A 24,356-nucleotide genomic window follows, 5' to 3' on the forward strand; every position below is an offset into this window, starting at 1 on the left:
GGGAAAACAATCTGGTTTATTTATATACGCTTCAGACAGGAAAACAAATGGTGTTGTGTACTCACGAGCAGAACCTTTTTTTTTTGACGTGGGACTACGTCTAATCGGAGTATATAGGGGGTAAAATGAAAACCTAAACACAGAACATGCAAGAAAAAAAGAAAAATTCCGAAAGCTTATAACTCGAACATTTTTTACTGGATCGGAAAAATGTTTGCATCAATTGATAGGGTATATTTCTACGCATCTAATAAAATTGAATAACTGTAAAATGTTAAGCGTTATCTAAATGCCATAACTGCATCGTTTTGATTAGCCCGATTTACGGTTTCCCCAACACAGCCATCAAAGCCAAGCAAACTTGGGGAAACGGCATTGCAAATACATGTAAATCGGGGGCATTTTCGTTCCGACTGAAATGTGTTTGCCTAACACAGACTTCAAAACTAAGGTGTCTGAGTAAATCGACTTTGCAAATAAATGCAAACTGCGAGTACTGCTGTACTCGCTTGCCTAGGAACCTGGTAAAATCTCGCAGACACTAGAGACGAATGAAGTTTCAAGTTTAAAGCCTCTATAATATGAAAAGTAGAAGTTGAAGTTCTTGATTCATGCAAGCCGAAGGTACTTCTGCACCGCTTTTTTTTTGACGTAGAACTATGTCTTTCATTAAGGGTGCCAAATCAGAAAACAGGTCACGTTTTTATGAAATAAAGTTAACGTTAATAACTATTTTTGCCACGAACGGATTTTGGCGATTTACATACCAAACGAATCGTAAATTCCCTAAGATTTGTTCATAGTCTGTATATGGTTCAAATTGATGAAAATTAGAGGCATTTCCATTTCCTCATACATTTGTTCTGTCCATTTGTGTGCTTTCCCGAACAGAGCTGTCAATAACGAGCAACTTATCGACGAACGACGAAGGGGAAATCGTAAGATGTAAAGTCTCCGTGAACAAAGGAAAACAAGAAGAACGAAGGGGAATATTTGCCTAGAGTATAAACAGTGGATCTCGCTAAGGCAAACTTTCATTCTTCGTGAGGAAATCGACTGAACAACATGGTTGCTGGGCGAGCTGGACGGCGAGGGATCGAATGTCTTTCTCAATACAATGGGGGAGGGGGAGTAATCTGATGGATAAAGTAAAGTTTTCCAAGGACCTTTTTGAAGGTTAGAGATGAATGAACTGAAAAAGTTTAAAGTCTCATGCAACGAAGGAAGGCATACTTTCAGCCTCGTTCTGTATTCAAAGCAATGCATATCGCTTGTTCTTTCTTGTTTTGCGACATCACATGTCTTCGTTTCGGATTGAGCTGTGGACGTGACCGAATTACTCACTCGCTGATGTCTCTGGCATTGCAATCATTGCATCATACTGACGCCATTGCATTAAGGTTCTGAGCTACACAATTGTGTGGGGAATCATCAAGCTAGGTTCTCGTCAGCTCACCAAGAAAATAATTGTTCTGGAATTTTGTCAGTGATTTAGTTTCGCATGACGGTAGGAAAACTCTTCACAAAGAATGACAGCTAAGCTAATCTAGACTGGCAATATTAACAAAAAGGGCTTCTGTTGAGAAGAGCGGAAAACGGAGATAAGTGTGTGCATATTTAGTTGCTTCAAGCCATCGATATATGGATATTTGTGTGAGTACGTGCGTGCTTCATAACCCGTACGTAGAAATAGTGCATCTTCGCTGCGCTGGAGGCCCATTTGTATCTGCAAAATAAGTCGTAATGATAAATATAAACAAGAAGGGGAAATAGGAGGAGAGAAATATTTACGCTATGGTAATAGTAATGAATCTCTGCTGAGGCAAATATTCAGACTTTTTCCAAGCAGTGAACGTTGTTTGTTTCCTGTCATCAATGCATTAAACTGACGGCAAGTGTTAAGGCTGTGCACCGAAAAAAAAATTGGGTGCTGCCATACAAATGAAACACAAATTTCTGCATTTTTCGAGAATTAATCAAGTTAATGGAACCAAATTTTGCATGTGGAAGTATTAGGGTGTAATAAATGATTCTATGTTGGTCAGATACTCCTCTCCCTCTTTAAGGTAGGGCTTCCATACAAATGAAACACAACTCTCTGCATAACTCGAGAATTAATCGAGAAAATGGAACCATATTTGGCATGCGGAGGTTTTAGGGTGCAATAAATGTTTTACGGTGGTTAGACACTCCACTCCTCTATTTAAGGGGAAGTTGCCATACAAAATTAAACGGGGTCGATTAGAAGATCAATCAATGAACAGTCCTGCGATTGGACCCATGAACTTGCTCATAGTAAGAAAACGTGACTGTTTGAAGGTATTGATCACAAAAAACAAATTTTGGGCGGGACGAAGTTTGCCGGGTCAGCTAGTATATTTATATAACCCACCTATTTTTTTTAATTTCCGGATGAAAATTATACATTTAATTTTGATTATTTTCATGGAACAAAAATAAACCATAAAATTACTCGAAATGAACTGAATGATTCCATAACAAGTTTTTGTTTCTATTTAATTTCAGTTGGACGCGTCGCAACGCACACCGGGAACCCCTGGTAAGTTTATATTTGCTCCCAACCAGTTTAACACTCCTATACTCGCGCATTGGTCTGTCAGACCGAGAAATCAATAATATCAACAATACGACTTTACGATTCTCTCTAGCTCCGTTATTCGTCGTTCGTCATCGTTTAGCGTATCGCATGTGTTGGTACAAAAGGGACGTGTGCCACTTTTGACGTAGAACTACGTCTTTCATTAAGAGTGCCAAATCAGAAAACAGGTCACGTTTTTATGAAATAAAGTTAACGTTAATAACTATTTTTGCCGCGAACGGATTTTGGCGATTAACATGCTTACGGAAATTCCGTAAGAATTGTTTAATATGCTATACATTAGAATCCCCTGGTTTGTAAATGGTTAAAATTCATGAAAACTTTAAGCGTTTCCATTTCCCATATATTTGTTCTGTCCATTTGTGTGCTTTCCCGAACAGATCTATCAATAACGAGCAACTTATCGATGACCAACGGAGGAGAAATCGTAGTATTTAAAGTCTCCGTGAACAAAGGAAAAGTAGAAAAGAATGAAGGGTATAAACAGTGGATCACGCTGAGGCAAACTTTCATTCGGCATCGGACTGTTGAGCAATCCAGTTCACTTTGCTTTCGCTGCATTTCGATCTGAGATTGGACCCCACCAGTGGTAATCCAACTTGGATATCGTCGTTCGGTTTTGACGTAGGACTACGTCTTTCATTTCTATACCGGGGTGTAAAATCAAAGTTTCGAACGAAAGCGTTACGCCGGAGACCGAGATTTTGAGCGTTAATAGCTCCTAAATAACTGAACGAAATGGTATGATAAACACTTCATTCGAAAGATAAAATGTCTACGCGTTCTATACTTGTTACTTTTTGATCCAAAAACTTGTTTCAATAGTCTTAAAATTGCTTTCAAAACAGGCTATTGAAATCACCAATCGGTATATAAGCGAGCGCCGCTCGGAAATCCACTCAGTTCAAATTGAACAGCGATTGGAGCATGTTGTCGCTGTTGTGATGAAGCTCTTCGTTTATCATGAAAGCGCGGATGAACGGTGTCACCAAGAGCCTGTTTGTGCACCTTAGGCCAGAAGGGAATCCATCAGGAGGAGAGTGATGCCACAAACGGTTCCCCGGGAAGAACTCTAAGCAGCCGCTACACACACACATACACGCGCGGAATTCTTTCCGTTTGGATACCATTCAGCATCGAGAAAGATCCGGAGAATGATCTGCCAGTTCCTCTGGGAATTTAAAAATACATTCATGTGAAAGAGTTTATTTGAATGTTTTCTATCCATGTAACACTGTGAATACATTTGGTTTTGTGGTTTTTCAATCAATCGCAATTAACAGGATAGCTTCTGAAGATTATTCTTCCCCATCAGTAGGATATTTCCGTATCCAATATTGTATGTGCCCGTAATCGATTATTGCTCAGTCGCCGAAAGTTCCGAGCTCAGAGAGTTCATTCCCCTCTAGTTTGCCTTCCAAATTGCCATCGTAAACCACGCCTTCTCTCGATTCAATCACGCACAAAAAGCATACTTAAGCGATATTCTGGTGGTGAGACGCATTCATTTTTCGTGAGGACATCGTCAAGACAACATTGTTGCTGAGGGTGCTGGACAGCGAAAGATCGAGATTTGCCCTGAAACGCAAGCAGTTTGTTTGAAACTGTGAGGGAGCACAGAGAAGCCGATCCTTCCGGAGAAGAGAAGGTGACCATCGAAGCAGCCGCTACACACACACATACACGCACGGAATTCGCATCGAACAACAGCAAAATAGGCAATTTCGGCGCGTCGGTCGAAAATGTAAACGCCGTTACCCAGGCAGCAACCAAAATCAAGCTCCCCCCGCTGGTGGTGAAGGCGGTCGCTCTTGACAAACTCATCAGCGAATACGCATCGATGGGTGTTACATCAGAGTACAAGCTGTGTGGCATAATTCTGTCTTTTTCCAAGCAGTTAACATTGTTTGTTTTCCGTCATCATAAGGGCTTCGTTGGTGCCTTTGAGAATGCATCAATGCATTAAACTGACGTTATGGCGAAGCAAGCGTAAAGGATGTGCGCCGATAAATTAATTGGGGAATACCAAGCATCTTGAATGTCTTACTGAAATGTTATAAGTTATTTGGGTTCGCGTGCCAGTCGCAAAACTGCCTTCAACTAGGATTGCATTTGTGCCAGTAATATTAACAGAAGCATTTCTAGTAGTTTCAAGCGACCAATGTATCTATGGCGAACGCTTGTTTGGCGCTTGGTTTACGTTGTACGAACGATGCCTAGAGGTTCGATTCCTTGGAGGCAATACTGTTTCAAAGATTATTTTACTAAGCAGTTGTTTCTAAAATTTCACAGCAATTTAGAATAATATCCGAAGGTATAAACAAGCGACTTATATAAAATAACAGCGTAGTTCTACGTCAACAATGCGGTCGTATCTTGGACACAACATCCTATAATTTTTTTAACACTTTCGGTCTGACACACCGACGCGAGTATAGGAGTAACTTTTTTGGACAAGTGTCTATTTTCATATTCTAGAATATTGTTGAGTGAAATGTATAAATTTATGTTAGTGGCGTGGAATATTTATTGAATATAATGCATAAGATCATTACGGGACTATTCTTATTTGATTTCAGTTCCTTTTGCAACTAGATTGAATGGATTCATATATTAGGCTGTCAAAAAAGTCCTGCGGTATTTCCGCGAGGTGTCGTTGTAAGCGCGTAGTTCTAGTTGTATTCATTGTATCGAGTCATACTATAGCTTGTTGGAAAGGTATTTTTACGCGCTATACTATAGTTCTTGACAGTGTTTTGTTTGGTTAAGTCGTTCGTGAGTTATAGTGTCGCAAATATGGAGCAAAATAAAGAGAAAATCCGACATATTTTACAGTACTACTATGACAAAGGCAAAAATGCATCTCAATCTGCCAATAAAATTAGTGCAGTTTATGGACCCGATACAGTTTCCATTTCCACCGCACAACGCTGGTTTCAACGTTTTCGTTCTGGTGTAGAGGTCGTCGAAGATGCGCCACGCTCCGGAAGGCCTGTCGTCGAAAATTGCGACAAAATCGCTGAATTATCCGAGAAAGACCGGCATAGTAGCAGCCGTAGCATCGGCCAAGAGCTGGGGATAAGTCATCAAACCGTTATTAACCATTTGAAGAAGCTTGGATTCACAAAGAAGCTCGATGTATGGGTGCCACACACGTTGACGCAAAAAAACATCTTTGACCGTATCGACGCATGTGAATCGCTGCTAAATCGCAACAAAATCGACCCGTTTCTGAAACGGATGGTGACTGGCGATGAAAAGTGGGTCACTTACGACAACGTGAAGCGCAAACGGTCGTGGTCGAAGCCCGCTGAAGCGGCTCAGACGGTGGCCAAGCCCTCATTAACGGCCAGGAAGGTTCTGCTGTGTGTTTGGTGGGATTGTCAAGGAATAATCTATTATGAGTTGCTTCCCTATGGCCTGTACTGCCATACTAGGTAGTCAGAAGTTAGTTACAAAAGAGGCCTGTGAAAATTGGCTATCCGAGTTTTTTTTTTGCCAATAAGGAAGCGAGCTTCTATAACAGGGGTATTATGAAGTTGGCATCTCGTTGGTAACAAGTTATCGAACAAAACGGCGCATATTTGACTTAAAACAGATGATTGTAACTAATTTTATGAACAAATGAAAATTCAAAAAAAAATACCGCAGGACTTTTTTGACAGCCTAATATTAACTATTCGTCGATGTATCAGTCGTTAGATTCATACGTTCAAAAGCAAAGAATAAATGTTTGGCTTTCGTATAGTTATTCGCTAAATACAGGGAAACTTCGATATAACGTACCCTCGTTATAACGTACCCTCGATATAACGTACATTTTACCTCGATATAACGTACACATTTCCAAAGTGTAAAGGAAATTTTTTTTCAATATTTTTTTTTTTTCTGATAGAACAATGAATTATCTGTATTGTGATGCTAAAACAAGTTTTGTACCTTTAATCGATCCCGAAATACAGCTGGTTTTGTAATAACGGATTCTAAATGAATCAAGCTTTAATCAACAATACGAAGGGAAACATCATGAAAAAGGCTGGCTTCGTCTTCTAATTGAAGTTATTCATTAACTTTACTAAAACAGCAACACAATAATGTATTATAGACTACGTTTGTGAGTACTTTATTATGCTTCGATATAACGTACAATTCGATACAATGTACAATTTTGAAAGTGAAATGTACGTTATATCGAAGTTTATCTGTATAACGGTCATACATATACACACTTGTGAAAGAATTTCACTTGTGGAAGAATTGTAAACAGTAAACTATAAACTAATCGGTGGCCTATGGTAATTCTTTTTTTTTATCCCATTTATTTATTTATTAGGCTCATTAGCATTTTAGCTGTAACAGAGCCGGGTTTTAATCGTGTACATGTACATATGTTTTTATGTTTCTATAAACTGTAAATTACACAGTAGTTAATAGTAGTCATTTCGGCGTAAGGGTATTCTTTCTGTTCTTCCATTGTTCAGCAGACCGGACAGCGGAGACAGTTGATATTGATCATTGTTGGGTTATTTATAGAACAGAAGCCCGATGTTTCTTGCAGAGCAGAGCAGTTGTATGGATGAATCGATCTAATTTCGACCGTGGATCGATCTCCATCGTTGATGATGTTTGCGTGGACGTAGTTATTCTATAACAACACAAAGATGGTCAATTGAGGGTCCTGAGTTTGAACTCACGACCGATCGCTTAGTAAGCGCGAACGCGTAACAAAGTGGCTACGAAGGCCCCCTATGGTAATTCTTAACAATTACAGTTTCGGGATAATTTTTTTTATAATGAACAGTATCGACAAGAAAACAAGCAAAAGAAAAGGAAGTTGCTAGAAATCTTTTTATATTATTTTTTTATGCCCCATCTAAAAAAAAGGTATTAATTCTTTGTTTACCAAGAATACAGAGACAAAGAATATGCAAACTTCATATTCCAGAACCTTCATCATCTGGTAATTATCTAGAAGATAGTTATACATTCTTCTCTTCGATAAAAGACCCGAAAAACATGCAACAACTGCATGAAATGTAAAAAAAATATGTTTGTTTCGAGCATGTAGTTATGCTATGTTTTGATTCTTACTCCAATAAAACCACAATCGATTAATGCGTTTTTATGTTATTTTAAAACTCTTTATACTTCCATGAATTATATTCAGTTGCTTACTTTTAATTAATAACAGTGAAAATTTTTAATTTCGTTATTTGTGTTGAAGTATCGAAAATTACTCTGTTTTGAGGAGGCTGAATTAGATGACCATTTTAAACATAAAAAAGACGAAAAAACACATATTTTTTGAGTTTTTTCATTCAATCATACCCTCTTCTTCAAATAAACGCCAACAAAACCTGAAAAATACACAATGGCAACATTACAGAGAAGTTCAATTTTCGATCTGTGACACCGTGCGCGAGTATACGTGTTATGATTTTGCACGCGAGTACAGGAGGGTTAACAATACTCACCTAGGGTTCCAATTTCCCACAGCACAATTCCGAAAGCCCACACGTCGCTCTTGCTGGAGTACAAATTGTCGCGCATTGCCTCGATGGAAAGCCATCGAAGTGGAACCTGTGATGAGAGTTAAATTATATAACCACCAAATTTATAGCTGTTGAGTTTATTCGGTCACGCTGTTGAGGGATTTTTTCATAGAATGTTGCTATTTTTTCGTTATCAGTCATGTTGGCGATCGAAACAGAGCTAAATTACGTAAAAAGAGCCACACCATATATTACATTTCTCGCCAAATAATGGGTGTTTTTATAAGGGTCGAACGCAATTCATACAATTATTTGATTCGACTCTGTAAAGTTAAAATAAATCGAGATTTATACACTGTTATGTGACATTTTCTGTGCTGTGCAAACAAATATGTTGGGAAACCTGTAAAATATAAATTTCATGGACAGTGCATACCTTTTTGTTCCGAGTATTCACGTAAATGCCCGATCGCGATAATCCAAAATCGGAAATTTTCAATGTTTTCCTCTCATCGATTAGAATGTTACGAGCGGCCAAATCTCTGGAAGAAAGAAACGGGAAAAATAGAAATTGAAAATAAGCGTTGGAATGAGATCTTGAAATTAAATTTGCCTTTTAATATAGGCTATAGGCTAAGCTTATGGGCTTTTATCATCACGCGATTCTGGTTCCAATCAGCTGTTCGATAATCGATTGAAATCGGTAGATTCATTTGAAACCGGATGTTTACCGCGAGTGCAGAAACTTGAGGTGGGTGTCCGGTCTTCAACATACTCGTTGATTCCGTCTCATCAGCACCACATATCAGGCATGCAAACTATAGAAGCGCCATGTGTGGCATATAACGGCATACCTGTGTGTTATCTGCTTCTCCTCCAGATGCTGCATTCCACAGATGATTTGTCGTGCAAAATCGTGGAGTTCCATGTGATCCAATACGTATTCAATCGAAGGTGTGTTCCCACAGTCGTGCTTTTCGTTGCCGCTCGTACCGAGTGATGTATACATCGCTGCAACGAGATTAGATTATTTTGAAGAAAAAACTATGAGTCGTACCGACATAGTGTCTTAGAAAGAGTTATAGAGTATTGATGGTTGAATATGAAAAAAAAGTACACTGAGTAAAAAAATTAGTACTCTTTTCTTTTATTAACAAAATAAAAATTTGATTTGCGATATCAAAAAATATGTATTTTTTTAAATTTTTTTCATTTTTTTCATATAAAATAGAAGTCATGTAGAAAATTTACACAAATTATGAATTCTGATGTGATTTAAAACAAAAAAAAAAGGTTATCATCAATCTCCTTCTAAATGTAGCCATTCTCGAGATATTTAAAAAAATATTTGTAATTTCCAAATACATCGTTATGGTAAAGACATATGTTTAGGAGTTACGTTACAAAGCATTCGAAGACATGTGGGTTAATACAAAACGTAGCGAAACTAAAAAATCTTTTTTATCTTAATACAAACTTCAATCAATCAAAAAAATTTTTGGAAATTATAAGAAAATTCGTGAAATTTCATGAACAAGACGGTATAACACGACAAACATACTAAAAGAGATTATTTACTATAAAAATTATAAATTAGAAATATTTTTTCAAATATCTCGCGAATGGTTGCATTTAGAAGGAGATTGATAATAACCTTTTTTGTTTTGAATCACATCAGAATTCATAATTTGTGGCCAAGAATGATTGCTAACATACAAAAATTCGAAGTTTCGAAAATTCCTAAAAATTCGATGTTCCACAAATTTCGTCAAAAATAGTTTTACCATCTTGGGCCCATTTTTTACATTTTCTAAATGACTTCTATTTTATATGAAAAAATTGAAAAAAATATAAAAAAATACATATTTTTTGATATTGCAAATTAAAATTTTATTTTGTAAAAAAAGAGTACTAATTTTTCTTCTCAGTGTATTTTTTTTCAAATTAAGCCAACAATACTCTATAACTCTTTCTAACTTACTATTTCGGTACGACTCATATTTTTTGAGATATAAATTATCAAAGATTTCTCTTACTCAAATCGATACGCCCTTTTCAAAAGTTACGCTTGAGTCAAAAAATTCCCAATTCCTGTGGAAAACTCATATTTCCTCTAACCCAATCGGAACACACACTTTCATTCGAATCAAAAATACTCATGTTTTGTCATTTGTCGATTTCATTTGGAATTACTCTATACAAATCCTGTCCTGCATTTGTGAGCATTCTCCATATCAGGTGACAATCAGGGACGGAAAAAATCGCTCACCGCTCAGAACGCCGCTAAGCATCCTTCAGCAAAAATCATTAACTACCCGCACTCCCATGAGCGAATAACGAAGGCGCTCTTCCTCGGTAGTGATCGCCCTGCTTACGAGCGGGTAGAAAAAGAGAATCGCAAAATTCAAGATAGTTAGCAAACGATCCACCTACCGAAGCAACGAGTTCCTGATCGCTGCCGAACTTAGATCGCTGATGATCATGATCGGTCGTAAAAACGATCGTTTCGGTCGTTACCACTCGAAAAACCCGAGCAGTTTTTGCCAAATGATCCATTCACTGAAAAAACAGGAAGTGGGTTATATCTATGGTATAACCGCAAGGGTGACGTAGGACTATCGTTGATTTAGAGATCATTTGTTTGAAGTTGAATCTAAATTCATTCTGAATGAATGAATATTTGGGGACTTCGAAAACGAGAGCGTTACGTTGGAGGCACAAGGTTTTATGCATCCAATATTGGATACGGAAATATCCTACTGATGGGGAAGAATAATCTTCAGAAGCTATCCTGTTAATTGCGATTGATTGAAAATCACAAAACCAAATGTATTTGGTCACAGTGTTACATGGATAGAAAACATTCAAATAAACTCTTTCACATGAATGTAATTTTAAATTCCCAGAGGAACTGGCAGATTATTTTCAGTAACGATTAGATATTTCCACATTTTCCTCGATACTGGAAGCCCACCAGTGGTTAATGCTAACTCGATAACGATCTGTTAATAGCACTTGATTGAAACATATTTGGTCACAGTGTTACATGGATAGAAAACATTCAAATAAACTCTTTCACATGAATGTATTTTTAAATTCCCAGAGGAACTGGCAGATTATTTTCCAGATCTTTCTCGATGTTGAATGGCATCCAAACGGAAAGAATTCCGCGCGTGTATGTGTGTGTGTGTGTGTGTAGCGGCTGCTTCGAGATCTTCCCGGGGAACCGTTTGTGGCATCACTCTCCTCCTGATGGATTCCCTTCTGGCCTAAGGTGCACAAACAGGCTCTTGGTGACACCGTTCATCCGCGCTTTCATGATAAATGAAGAGCTTCACCACAACAGCGACAACATGCACCAATCGCTGTTCAATTAGAACTGAGTGGATTTCCGAGCGGCGCTCGCTTATATACCGATTGGTGATTTCAATAGCCTGTTTTGAAAGCAATTTTAAGACTATTGAAACAAGTTTTAGGATCAGAAAGTAACAAGTATAGAACGCGTAGACATTTTATCTTTCGAATGAAGTGTTTATCATACCATTTCGTTCAGTTGTTTAGGAGCTATTAACGCTCAAAATCTTGGTCTCCGGCGTAACGCTTTCGTTTTCGAAACTTTGATTTTACACCCCGGTATATAAATGAAAGACGTAGTCCTACGTCAAAATCGCTTTCGTGCGTTCAATTATGATCATACAGAAATCATTTCCCACAGCGGCATTCTTTTGTTGTTATGTGCTGCAAATCACGACACAAAAGAGATCGAGACAACTCTGCATCGGTTCGCACTTCATGATACACCGACACGCAAGCAGAACCATCATATACGCTTTCGGTGCAGAAAGTTCTTTGCCTCTAACATATACATATCGACCTCTCCATGCATCATGAAACAGCAGGATCGTACGGACTACGCAAAGCGAATGATTCATAATCAGCTAATGTAGCAGATACTGATTTTTAAGTCTCAGAGCGTGCAAACTATATGATTATTATCTCGATAGAGGCTAAGGGAAGGGTAGTCAGATTATATTTTCCATTTTCAACGCTGCTGTCCCTTGAAATATATATATATATATATATATATATATATATATATATATATATATATATATATATATATATATATATATATATATATATATATATATAGACCGCATAGTTTTACTAGCAACATCGCTCTCTTTTCCCATTCGTTGCTCTCCGCAAATGGTGACCGAATGATGACGTAATTTTTCTTGTATCATTTATTGCTTTGCACTTTTCTGTGCAGTGGGTTTCGCTATAGTAGAGCGGGACGATATATGCGGTTCAAACTTGTATGCAGGCATCGAAAATGGTTTGCGATGTTTGATACAGCTCGAATATGCAAACAATGATGATGATGTTGGATTAAAGAAGCTTTAAACTTTTCAGTTCATTTGCCTCTAGCAAAATGCAAACAACAGTCTTCGTTCCTCTCTTGGGTTAATCATGTAATGTTACACAAGTGATTACTGTCATTCATACAAGTATCTGAATGATCCTCTCATATATTGGTTATATTGGTTATATGTTCGTGAGAGGTTACTTGTGTATCACATTGTGTATCATTCGATTTTGATCGAAATGCAAACACTGAAACACTGAATTGCATCACGGGAAAAACGCTGTAGAAATTCGCTCAGTAGACCGATCCTTTTGAAAATTTTAGACAGTAAAACAAAAACAATGAAACAACTTTTGGCATTTTCTTTTTATTCATACTTCGAGCCCAAGCCCGTATGCTCGCACCTTCCTCTTTACCCCTTCCATAAGGTTCTGTACAACGTCAGGTTGTAGTTTTTTTGACGTAGGATTACGTCTTTCGGGAACATATTGGGGTACAAATGGAAAAACGAAAATCGATCACGTCGTGAAAAATGTCCAATTTCAAACGCTTATTACTCATTCATTTCATGATGGATTGGCGAGATTTTTGCATCAAACGATTCCGGCACTCCATAACAATTTTTCACATTGATTAAAATAGTATTTATCATGTAACTAACTATCGAACAATTGAAAAATCTCAACCCCTATCCAAACAGAGATACCCAGTCCTGATTGGTCGAAATTGACGTCATTTATTTTCGCGTCCGATTCGTTCGTTCACCGGCAAGCTGCATGGAAATCGAGTAGGAGGCGCCTACTTCACACATACCAAATGATATAAAAGGAAGGAGTATACGTGGATCTCATCCATTCTTACAACGGACGTGGAACGGACAACAACAAGTGGATAGCAGCAGCAGTGAAAGCGGCTTTTCTTAAGGCGACATAGTGTCTTAGAAAGAGTTATAGAGTATTGATGGTTGAATATGAAAAAAAAGTACACTGAGTAAAAAAATTAGTACTCTTTTCTTTTATTAACAAAATAAAAATTTGATTTGCGATATCAAAAAATATGTATTTTTTTAAATTTTTTTCATTTTTTTCATATAAAATAGAAGTCATGTAGAAAATTTACACAAATTATGAATTCTGATGTGATTTAAAACAAAAAAAAAAGGTTATCATCAATCTCCTTCTAAATGTAGCCATTCTCGAGATATTTAAAAAAATATTTGTAATTTCCAAATACATCGTTATGGTAAAGACATATGTTTAGGAGTTACGTTACAAAGCATTCGAAGACATGTGGGTTAATACAAAACGTAGCGAAACTAAAAAATCTTTTTTATCTTAATACAAACTTCAATCAATCAAAAAAATTTTTGGAAATTATAAGAAAATTCGTGAAATTTCATGAACAAGACGGTATAACACGACAAACATACTAAAAGAGATTATTTACTATAAAAATTATAAATTAGAAATATTTTTTCAAATATCTCGCGAATGGTTGCATTTAGAAGGAGATTGATAATAACCTTTTTTGTTTTGAATCACATCAGAATTCATAATTTGTGGCCAAGAATGATTGCTAACATACAAAAATTCGAAGTTTCGAAAATTCCTAAAAATTCGATGTTCCACAAATTTCGTCAAAAATAGTTTTACCATCTTGGGCCCATTTTTTACATTTTCTAAATGACTTCTATTTTATATGAAAAAATTGAAAAAAATATAAAAAAATACATATTTTTTGATATTGCAAATTAAAATTTTATTTTGTAAAAAAAGAGTACTAATTTTTCTTCTCAGTGTATTTTTTTTCAAATTAAGCCAACAATACTCTATAACTCTTTCTAACTTACTATTTCGGTACGACTCATATTTTTTGAGATATAAATTATCAAAGATTTCTCTTACTCAAATCGATACGCCCTTTTCAAAAGTTACGCTTGAGTCAAAAAATTCCCAATTCCTGTGGAAAACTCATATTTCCTCTAACCCAATCGGAACACACACTTTCATTCGAATCAAAAATACTCATGTTTTGTCATTTGTCGATTTCATTTGGAATTACTCTATACAAATCCTGTCCTGCATTTGTGAGCATTCTCCATATCAGGTGACAATCAGGGACGGAAAAAATCGCTCACCGCTCAGAACGCCGCTAAGCATCCTTCAGCAAAAATCATTAACTACCCGCACTCCCATGAGCGAATAACGAAGGCGCTCTTCCTCGGTAGTGATCGCCCTGCTTACGAGCGGGTAGAAAAAGAGAATCGCAAAATTCAAGATAGTTAGCAAACGATCCACCTACCGAAGCAACGAGTTCCTGATCGCTGCCGAACTTAGATCGCTGATGATCATGATCGGTCGTAAAAACGATCGTTTCGGTCGTTACCACTCGAAAAACCCGAGCAGTTTTTGCCAAATGATCCATTCACTGAAAAAACAGGAAGTGGGTTATATCTATGGTATAACCGCAAGGGTGACGTAGGACTATCGTTGATTTAGAGATCATTTGTTTGAAGTTGAATCTAAATTCATTCTGAATGAATGAATATTTGGGGACTTCGAAAACGAGAGCGTTACGTTGGAGGCACAAGGTTTTATGCATCCAATATTGGATACGGAAATATCCTACTGATGGGGAAGAATAATCTTCAGAAGCTATCCTGTTAATTGCGATTGATTGAAAATCACAAAACCAAATGTATTTGGTCACAGTGTTACATGGATAGAAAACATTCAAATAAACTCTTTCACATGAATGTAATTTTAAATTCCCAGAGGAACTGGCAGATTATTTTCAGTAACGATTAGATATTTCCACATTTTCCTCGATACTGGAAGCCCACCAGTGGTTAATGCTAACTCGATAACGATCTGTTAATAGCACTTGATTGAAACATATTTGGTCACAGTGTTACATGGATAGAAAACATTCAAATAAACTCTTTCACATGAATGTATTTTTAAATTCCCAGAGGAACTGGCAGATTATTTTCCAGATCTTTCTCGATGTTGAATGGCATCCAAACGGAAAGAATTCCGCGCGTGTATGTGTGTGTGTGTGTGTGTAGCGGCTGCTTCGAGATCTTCCCGGGGAACCGTTTGTGGCATCACTCTCCTCCTGATGGATTCCCTTCTGGCCTAAGGTGCACAAACAGGCTCTTGGTGACACCGTTCATCCGCGCTTTCATGATAAATGAAGAGCTTCACCACAACAGCGACAACATGCACCAATCGCTGTTCAATTAGAACTGAGTGGATTTCCGAGCGGCGCTCGCTTATATACCGATTGGTGATTTCAATAGCCTGTTTTGAAAGCAATTTTAAGACTATTGAAACAAGTTTTAGGATCAGAAAGTAACAAGTATAGAACGCGTAGACATTTTATCTTTCGAATGAAGTGTTTATCATACCATTTCGTTCAGTTGTTTAGGAGCTATTAACGCTCAAAATCTTGGTCTCCGGCGTAACGCTTTCGTTTTCGAAACTTTGATTTTACACCCCGGTATATAAATGAAAGACGTAGTCCTACGTCAAAATCGCTTTCGTGCGTTCAATTATGATCATACAGAAATCATTTCCCACAGCGGCATTCTTTTGTTGTTATGTGCTGCAAATCACGACACAAAAGAGATCGAGACAACTCTGCATCGGTTCGCACTTCATGATACACCGACACGCAAGCAGAACCATCATATACGCTTTCGGTTCTTTGCCTCTAACATATACATATCGACCTCTCCATGCATCATGAAACAGCAGGATCGTACGGACTACGCAAAGCGAATGATTCATAATCAGCTAATGTAGCAGATACTGATTTTTAAGTCTCAGAGCGTGCAAACTATATGATTATTATCTCGATAGAGGCTAAGGGAAGGGTAGTCAGATTATATTTTCCATTTTCAACGCTGCTGTCCCTTGAAATATATATATATATATATATATATATATATATATATATATATATATATATATATATATATATATATATATATATATATATATATAGACCGCATAGTTTTACTAGCAACATCGCTCTCTTTTCCCATTCGTTGCTCTCCGCAAATGGTGACCGAATGATGACATAATTTTTCTTGTATCATTTATTGCTTTGCACTTTTCTGTGCAGTGGGTTTCGCTATAGTAGAGCGGGACGATATATGCGGTTCAAACTTGTATGCAGGCATCGAAAATGGTTTGCGATGTTTGATACAGCTCGAATATGCAAACAATGATGATGATGTTGGATTAAAGAAGCTTTAAACTTTTCAGTTCATTTGCCTCTAGCAAAATGCAAACAACAGTCTTCGTTCCTCTCTTGGGTTAATCATGTAATGTTACACAAGTGATTACTGTCATTCATACAAGTATCTGAATGATCCTCTCATATATTGGTTATATTGGTTATATGTTCGTGAGAGGTTACTTGTGTATCACATTGTGTATCATTCGATTTTGATCGAAATGCAAACACTGAAACACTGAATTGCATCACGGGAAAAACGCTGTAGAAATTCGCTCAGTAGACCGATCCTTTTGAAAATTTTAGACAGTAAAACAAAAACAATGAAACAACTTTTGGCATTTTCTTTTTATTCATACTTCGAGCCCAAGCCCGTATGCTCGCACCTTCCTCTTTACCCCTTCCATAAGGTTCTGTACAACGTCAGGTTGTAGTTTTTTTGACGTAGGATTACGTCTTTCGGGAACATATTGGGGTACAAATGGAAAAACGAAAATCGATCACGTCGTGAAAAATGTCCAATTTCAAACGCTTATTACTCATTCATTTCATGATGGATTGGCGAGATTTTTGCATCAAACGATTCCGGCACTCCATAACAATTTTTCACATTGATTAAAATAGTATTTATCATGTAACTAACTATCGAACAATTGAAAAATCTCAACCCCTATCCAAACAGAGATACCCAGTCCTGATTGGTCGAAATTGACGTCATTTATTTTCGCGTCCGATTCGTTCGTTCACCGGCAAGCTGCATGGAAATCGAGTAGGAGGCGCCTACTTCACACATACCAAATGATATAAAAGGAAGGAGTATACGTGGATCTCATCCATTCTTACAACGGACGTGGAACGGACAACAACAAGTGGATAGCAGCAGCAGTGAAAGCGGCTTTTCTTAAGGCGAGCATCGAAGTTGAGCGGTCAAAATGTGAGCTGCGCCTCACATAGAGCTTCTATGGCAGCATAAAAAGCGGCAAACAGTAGCAACGATTGCTGAAACCGGTTTAGTACTTGTGGCAACAGCAAGAATCATGAGCGAAGCGTTTCAGGCACGTTCTCTTCGTCAGAAGTACGAGAACGTGTTCTTGGCATCATGAAGGGTATCAAACACGCTACCCGTCGTTCAGCTCGCCGTGGTGGTGTCAACGAAACCCCACGCAAACCGACGCACAGAAGCCGAAGATGCCAAAGCCAAAGAAAGCAGCAACGGCTTTGGAGAAAACTACCGCTGCTAAAAAGTAAACAACTGCCTACATCCGACTAACATGAACATGAACAGAGAAATCAACCAGTCCTTTTCAGGACTATCGATATTGCTTTGAACGAAAGAGTTTAATTTATTGTTTTCCACTAATCATAAAACTGATGTAAAACTATGATCAAAAATATTGTTAAGTTTGGCTTTTTCTTTGACCAGGTGCAATTAACAGGGAACCGTCGTATAACGGCTAGAAATGTCTAAAATTTTCGTTCAATTCATCATGGAACATTCGTTTTTAAGTATTCGATCAATTGAGCGACTATTTGTTGAAAAAGCATCGATGATGAAAAGGGTTATGATATCATACTTTTAAAAGCTATATTAAAACTTCGCTTCGCTTTTTCGCGCCCGATAAGACAAATATTTGTATCGCAAGCAAGTAGGAGGCGCGTAGTTCACACATACCAAATGATATAAAACGAGGAAGCACTCGTAGATATCATTCATTCTCACAATGGACGTGGAACGGACAACAAGTAGCAGCAGCAATAGTGGAAGCAGCTTATATCAAGGCGAGCATCGAAGCTGAGTGGTCAATAGGCGAGCTGTGCCACACATTGAGTTTCTATGGCAGTAGAAGCAGCGGCAAACTACTACTACTACTACTTACTACTAGTGGCAGCAGCAAGTATCACGAGCGGAGCGTTTCGGGCACGCTCTCTCCGTCAGAAGTGCGAGAACGTGCTTCTTGATATGGTGAAGGTGCAGCAGTGAAATTCAAGACGAGCATCGAATCTGAGCGGTCAACAATTGAGTTGTGTCTCACATCCCGTAAACGGGCATCGGAGCTGAAACAACTTTCTATCACTGATACCGGAAGCTCGATAATAACACTGGTGAAGTGAACAAAAACTACCCAACAACCAAACCAAACGGCCCTTTTCAGGGCCAGCAGATCATTATCAAAGAGTTTAACAATATATTTTTTCAAACATTTCCAAAATCAGCATGCGACAGACAGCCTAACGTAATCCTACGTCAACTATGCGGTCGTGTCGGACACAACCTCCTGTGACTTTTTTGAACAGAAATCCATTTTCTCTTGAAGTCCGCCTCCGATTTGACAACTTTTGGGTTCTTCCGGAGGGCCTGCTTCATAATCGCCCAATATTTCTCTATTGGGCGAAGCTCCGGCGCGTTGGGCGGGTTCATTTCCTTTGGCACGAAGGTGACCCCGTTGGCTTCGTACCACTCCAACACGTCCTTTGAATAGTGGCACGAAGCGAGATCCGGCCAGAAGATGGTCGGGCCCTCGTGCTGCTTCAATAGTGGTAGTAAGCGCTTCTGTAGGCATTCCTTAAGGTAAACCTGCCCGTTTACCGTTCCGGTGATCACGAAGGGGGCGCTCCGCTTTCCGCAAGAGCAGATCGCTTGCCACACCATGTACTTTTTGGCAAACTTGGATAGTTTCTGCTTGCGAATCTCCTCCGGAACGCTGAATTTGTCCTCTGCGGAGAAGAACAACAGGCCCAGCAGCTGAAGAAAGTCCGCTTTGACGTAGGTTTCGTCGTCCATTACCAGGCAATGCGGCTTCGTCAGCATTTTGGTGTACAGCTTCCGGGCTCGCGTCTTCCCCACCATGTTTTGCCTTTCGTCGCGGTTAGGAGCCTTCTGAACCTTGTATGTACGCAGGTCCTCCCGCTGCTTGGTCCGCTGGACGAATGAACTTGACAAATTCAGCTTTTTCACTGACGGAGCATCCATTTTTGCCGTTCTTCACCTTCCGGTCGATGGTTAGGTTCTCGAAGTATCGTTTTAGTACTCTGCTGACCGTGGATTGAACGATTCCCAGCATCTTACTGATGTCCCGATGTGACAACTCCGGATTCTCGAATTGAGTGCGCAGGATTAATTCACGACGCTCTTTTTCGTTCGACGACATTTTTCCAAATTTACGAAAAATTGACAGTGAAGCATGGCCAACTTGATCTATACACTTTTATCTGATTATAAGTGAAAGCTGAAGATATAATTCCTAAAAATTAAATTTCTACAGCGTTTTTTTCCGTGATGCATTTGATGTGACACACCCTTTATAAATATGACGGTTACCGGGCAGTATGAGTTGAGTCGAAATTTGCTCTTGCAGTATGGTTGGAAGATTATCGTGGATAGGAAGCGTATAGCGTTCGTTGTCTTTCCTCCCTCGTCGTCACACATGTGGATGCGTGTTTATTTTCTGGGGGGCTGAATCGAGCCGTAAATGCGTGACATTTTTCTCGATCAAGTTGAATAGGAATATGATGAAATAGGCATTTAAATATAAATATAGGGTATATAGAATAATCATAAAATAAAAATTATAAAAATATAATTTCTATTCATTTATATTTCGGATGATTGACGAGTCTCCTAATGATATGAAAGTTGTATTGGTATGTATTTGCGGACGTCTTTAGCATCTAGATCTATATCTCGCGTAACTTTTGAAAAGGTCCAATGTAACATTTTCGTCAACTCGAGAAAAACGAAGTTGAACACCCGAACATTAATCTGCGAATTGTATTGAAAGGTATCGATCTCTATCGCTACTTTCACCAGTAGCAGTCAAGAATAACTCTGAAAAACCAATCGTAACTGTTGTTCAGTGATTTGAGCTCAAATTTGAAGCCTAGGAACGAAAAATGTTACATTGGACGTTTTGACTGCCGCGTTTGCACATTGGACATATTACGTTGCACGATGCGAATCTGAAACTAACTACTAAACAACAATTAAAATATCAGCATTTCGTTCTAAAGACATATTATTGTTGTTATCACTCGTTGAATTGCACTGAAATCGCTAACAACGCCTGTAAGAAACAAAAACCCAAAACGACCGAAGTACGACTTTGTGTTGTTTTGACTGCTTTGTTACTTCGGACGTTCCGAGCGTCGGAGGAAAGTGGGGTACGAAGTAACAGCCGAGTGCTTAAAATACGAATCTGCACATTGGATATTTTTTGTATCGGCGATAAAAAGATGAAGAAGATAGATACATGAACGATTGTTTTTGTAATGCATTCAATGATTGAAAACTAAGAGCGTGCATCCATTAACTCGATTTGTTTACTTTTGTTACATAGGACCTTTTCAAAAGTTAAGCGAGATACATACTATCGCGCTGGGTGACTAACGTGTTAAAATGTAATTTTTGAGTATATCAGGCTGCGCATAAATAATTGGCTTGATTTTCGACGTCAAGTCGTCTATTAATTTTGCATTGAGAAGCCTCCGTCGAATCTTCGATCGGAGAATTTTGGAAGTGTGCTGCAAAGTAAATTATGTTTAATTTGTATTATTTTATTATTGTTTTTTTCATAATTATTCGGCGATTTGAACCGTTGCGGTTATTCACCGGAGGACAATATTGTTTATCAAATAATCGAGTAATAACTTATAACATGTACCTAGTTTTTGTGCTAGTGTAATATATGTATTATTGTTAAATATATTTATATATTTTTACTAACAATGAGAGTTGGATTGAAATTGTGCTGAATGTGCCCCCGTGGGATCCAATGGGCATCTTATTAACGAAGAAAATTCACAAAAATTCAATATATTCTACTGAATAGCAACCTTGAAGCCCTTAATGCCATTGTGTTTTCACAGCGCATTTGTACTTTGAATATTTTGGAAAATGTTCCTTTTTACGGGAAACAGATAATCGGAGAGAAATAATTATTTTGCATTTACATTTCCCCAGCGCCAACAATAAAAATAACAGCAATAGTTTTCGTTTGTGAGAAAAAGTTTGCCGGTAATGAGTTAAATAATAAAAAAAAGAAAGCCACATCAATAGATGGATGAAGGTTTTTTTCTTAGATATTTTCATTTTCCTGTGCTTTTTCATCCTGGAATGTAAAATTGATGCAGCGTATATCTATCTATCTATCTATATATATAAAAATGGAGTGATGTCTGTCTGTCTGTCTGATTCTTATAGACTCGGAAACTACTGAACCGATCGACATGAAAATTGGTATGTAGGGGTTTTTGGGGCCGGGGAAGGTTTTCGTGATATTTTGGGACCCCTCCCCCCTCTCTAAGGGGGGGCTGCCATACAAATGAAACACAAATTTCTGCATTACTCGGAAATTAACCACGCAAACGAAACCAAAGTTGGCATGTGAAAGTTTTAGGGTGCAATAAATGTTTCTATGATAGTTAGACAGTCCTTCCCCCACTCAAAGGGGGGGCTGCCATACAAATGAAACACAAATTTCTGCATTACTCGGAAATTAATCAATCAAACGAAACCAAAGTTGGCATGTGAAAGTTTTAGGGTGCAATAAATGTTTCTATGATGGTTAGACAGTCCTTCCCCCACTCAAAGGGGGGGCTGCCATACAAATGAAACACAAATTTCTGCATTACTCGAGAATTAATCAAGCAAATGAAACCAAATTTGGCATGTGGAGGTTTTAGGATGCAATAAATGTTTCTATGGTGTTAAGATACTCCTTCCCCCTCTCTTAGAGGGGGCTGCCGTACAAATGAAACACAAATTTTTGCATTACCCGAGAATTAATCAAGCAAATTAAACCAAATTAGGCATATGGAAATTTTAGGGTGCAATGAATGTTTCTATGGTGGTTAGATACCCCTCCCCCCTCTCTTAGGGGTGGCTGCCATACAAATAAAACACAAATTTCTGCATTACTCGAGAATTAATCAAGTAAATGGGCGGTACGAAGTTTGCCGGGTCAGCTAGTGTATATATATAGACGATACATAACAGGATTGGAATATATTTGTGTCTCCCAGTGCTTCAGTATATCGAACGGAGCAGCACTAGTGCACAATTCTTGTACCGATGGTCCTGGTAAGGGCCAAGACCCAAGGAAGTCATTTTGACTGTTTTTTAATTTCAATTAGAAAAATAATGATGACACATTATGATAACATTTCTTAAAAATTTGTGGCTTTTTGTGTAACTTATTCATAAACAATTTATTAAAGGGACTTCCTGGAAAACGATGATTCACGCGAAAGAATACACTATACAATTTTTCAGAATTTTTTTTGTGTCGTGAGTTCGTCAAAGTTTGATCTTTCGAAAACCGTAAAAACACTCAAGGAGGGAGTACATGAAACTGGAGTTTAGGAATAAAAATCGTTTGATGCCTAATGTCTTCAAATTGCATGAACCGTCAGATCTTCTGTCATCTCGAAATTATTGTTTTGTCATCTAAGTATCAGAGACGATTTTTGATAGTATCCCTTGGGTGATTTTGCGGTTTGCAAATAACTCAAACTTTGACGTCCTGGCACGCTAGTGAATACAGTTATATTGAGCTTAAAATTTGCATAGGGTAATTTTTCGCCGAAATCAACAATTTGCAGGAAGTGCCATTCGAGAATTCGAAAGTCACATTTTTCCCATACACTCATTGGCACTCTAATATACATAATATGCCACAAAGCAAAAATTAAAAGCTAACAATTTGTGAATGAATGATTTTCACTAAAATATTTCTACCTAATTCTCGCAATTGTCTTTCCAATTGCAATCCGTTTTCCTCAGCCTAAGTGATAACTTTATCGATTCCACATAAGGCTGTTTCATTTGAAACACATTTTTGGTCCTGGAATGGATGAAGTATTCGCTTCATCGGCAGTCGAAATTGAATTTTCATCATCGTAGAAAGATGTGCTTGGATGCAAAACAATGTTGACTATGTCATCGTCGTTCAGAGCCTCATACTCCACGTCCTCGTCGTGCACGGTATTGCCTTGGTCCTTCTATTTCTGCTGAATCGAAAATATGCTTTCTCTTACAACCGACAACGGAATATATGCATGTTCCATGATTTCACAATGAAATCAGCCGATACCTTGGGCCTTATTCCCGTATCCACGTACACTTACGTTCCCACTACGCTTACATTTCACTTCACTTTGTTGTACTCATTCCCGTTTCGTGAAGTGTAAAAATGAACTTCGTGTAGAAAATGGAGTGGATACCAAAATGACCCTGTGTTCATTTCCAATGTCGTTTCTAATGGCGCGTTTACATTAGGGAGATGGATTTATTCACACGAAAATAGATATAAACGGATGAGAGCATATATGATACACTTGCTCAAGGTATATATAATCACTATGAATAGAATAAATTGTAATATGTAAACGCTGGTGAATTTCTCACTGGTGAGAAATCTCTAAAGTTGGATGCAGTTCTACTTCAGGTGAATAAATTCACCGAAAATATGTATATATTCAGTATACAAGTTCGCGCTAGTGTAAACGGTTGATGCGATTTCTATAAATCTCATTATATTTCTTCACATGAATATATCACTAGTCTATACCCACCGTAAGAGAAACGTCAGTTGTATTTTGTTTTGTTTATCCTCGAATTGTGTTGATACACCCAGAA

The 24,356-nt window shown here is 38.0% G+C and overlaps 1 protein-coding gene across 3 annotated transcripts in view; it reads right to left on the bottom strand.

Moving 5' to 3' along the window:
- LOC129778132 (platelet-derived growth factor receptor alpha) overlaps positions 1-24,356 on the bottom strand; it is a 268,265-nt gene that overhangs the window by 24,758 nt on the left and 219,151 nt on the right. For all 3 annotated transcript variants that reach the window (XM_055784844.1, XM_055784842.1, XM_055784843.1), the window contains 3 exons: positions 8,967-9,123; positions 8,549-8,654; positions 8,095-8,200 (listed from right to left, as the gene is read on the bottom strand). In XM_055784844.1, the coding sequence (XP_055640819.1) occupies positions 8,095-8,200; positions 8,549-8,654; positions 8,967-9,123 (369 nt within the window). The remainder of the gene's footprint in view (positions 1-8,094; positions 8,201-8,548; positions 8,655-8,966; positions 9,124-24,356) is intronic.

This window comes from Toxorhynchites rutilus, chromosome 3 (assembly GCF_029784135.1).
Source record: "Toxorhynchites rutilus septentrionalis strain SRP chromosome 3, ASM2978413v1, whole genome shotgun sequence".
In the NCBI taxonomy this organism is placed as follows: domain Eukaryota; kingdom Metazoa; phylum Arthropoda; class Insecta; order Diptera; family Culicidae; genus Toxorhynchites; species Toxorhynchites rutilus.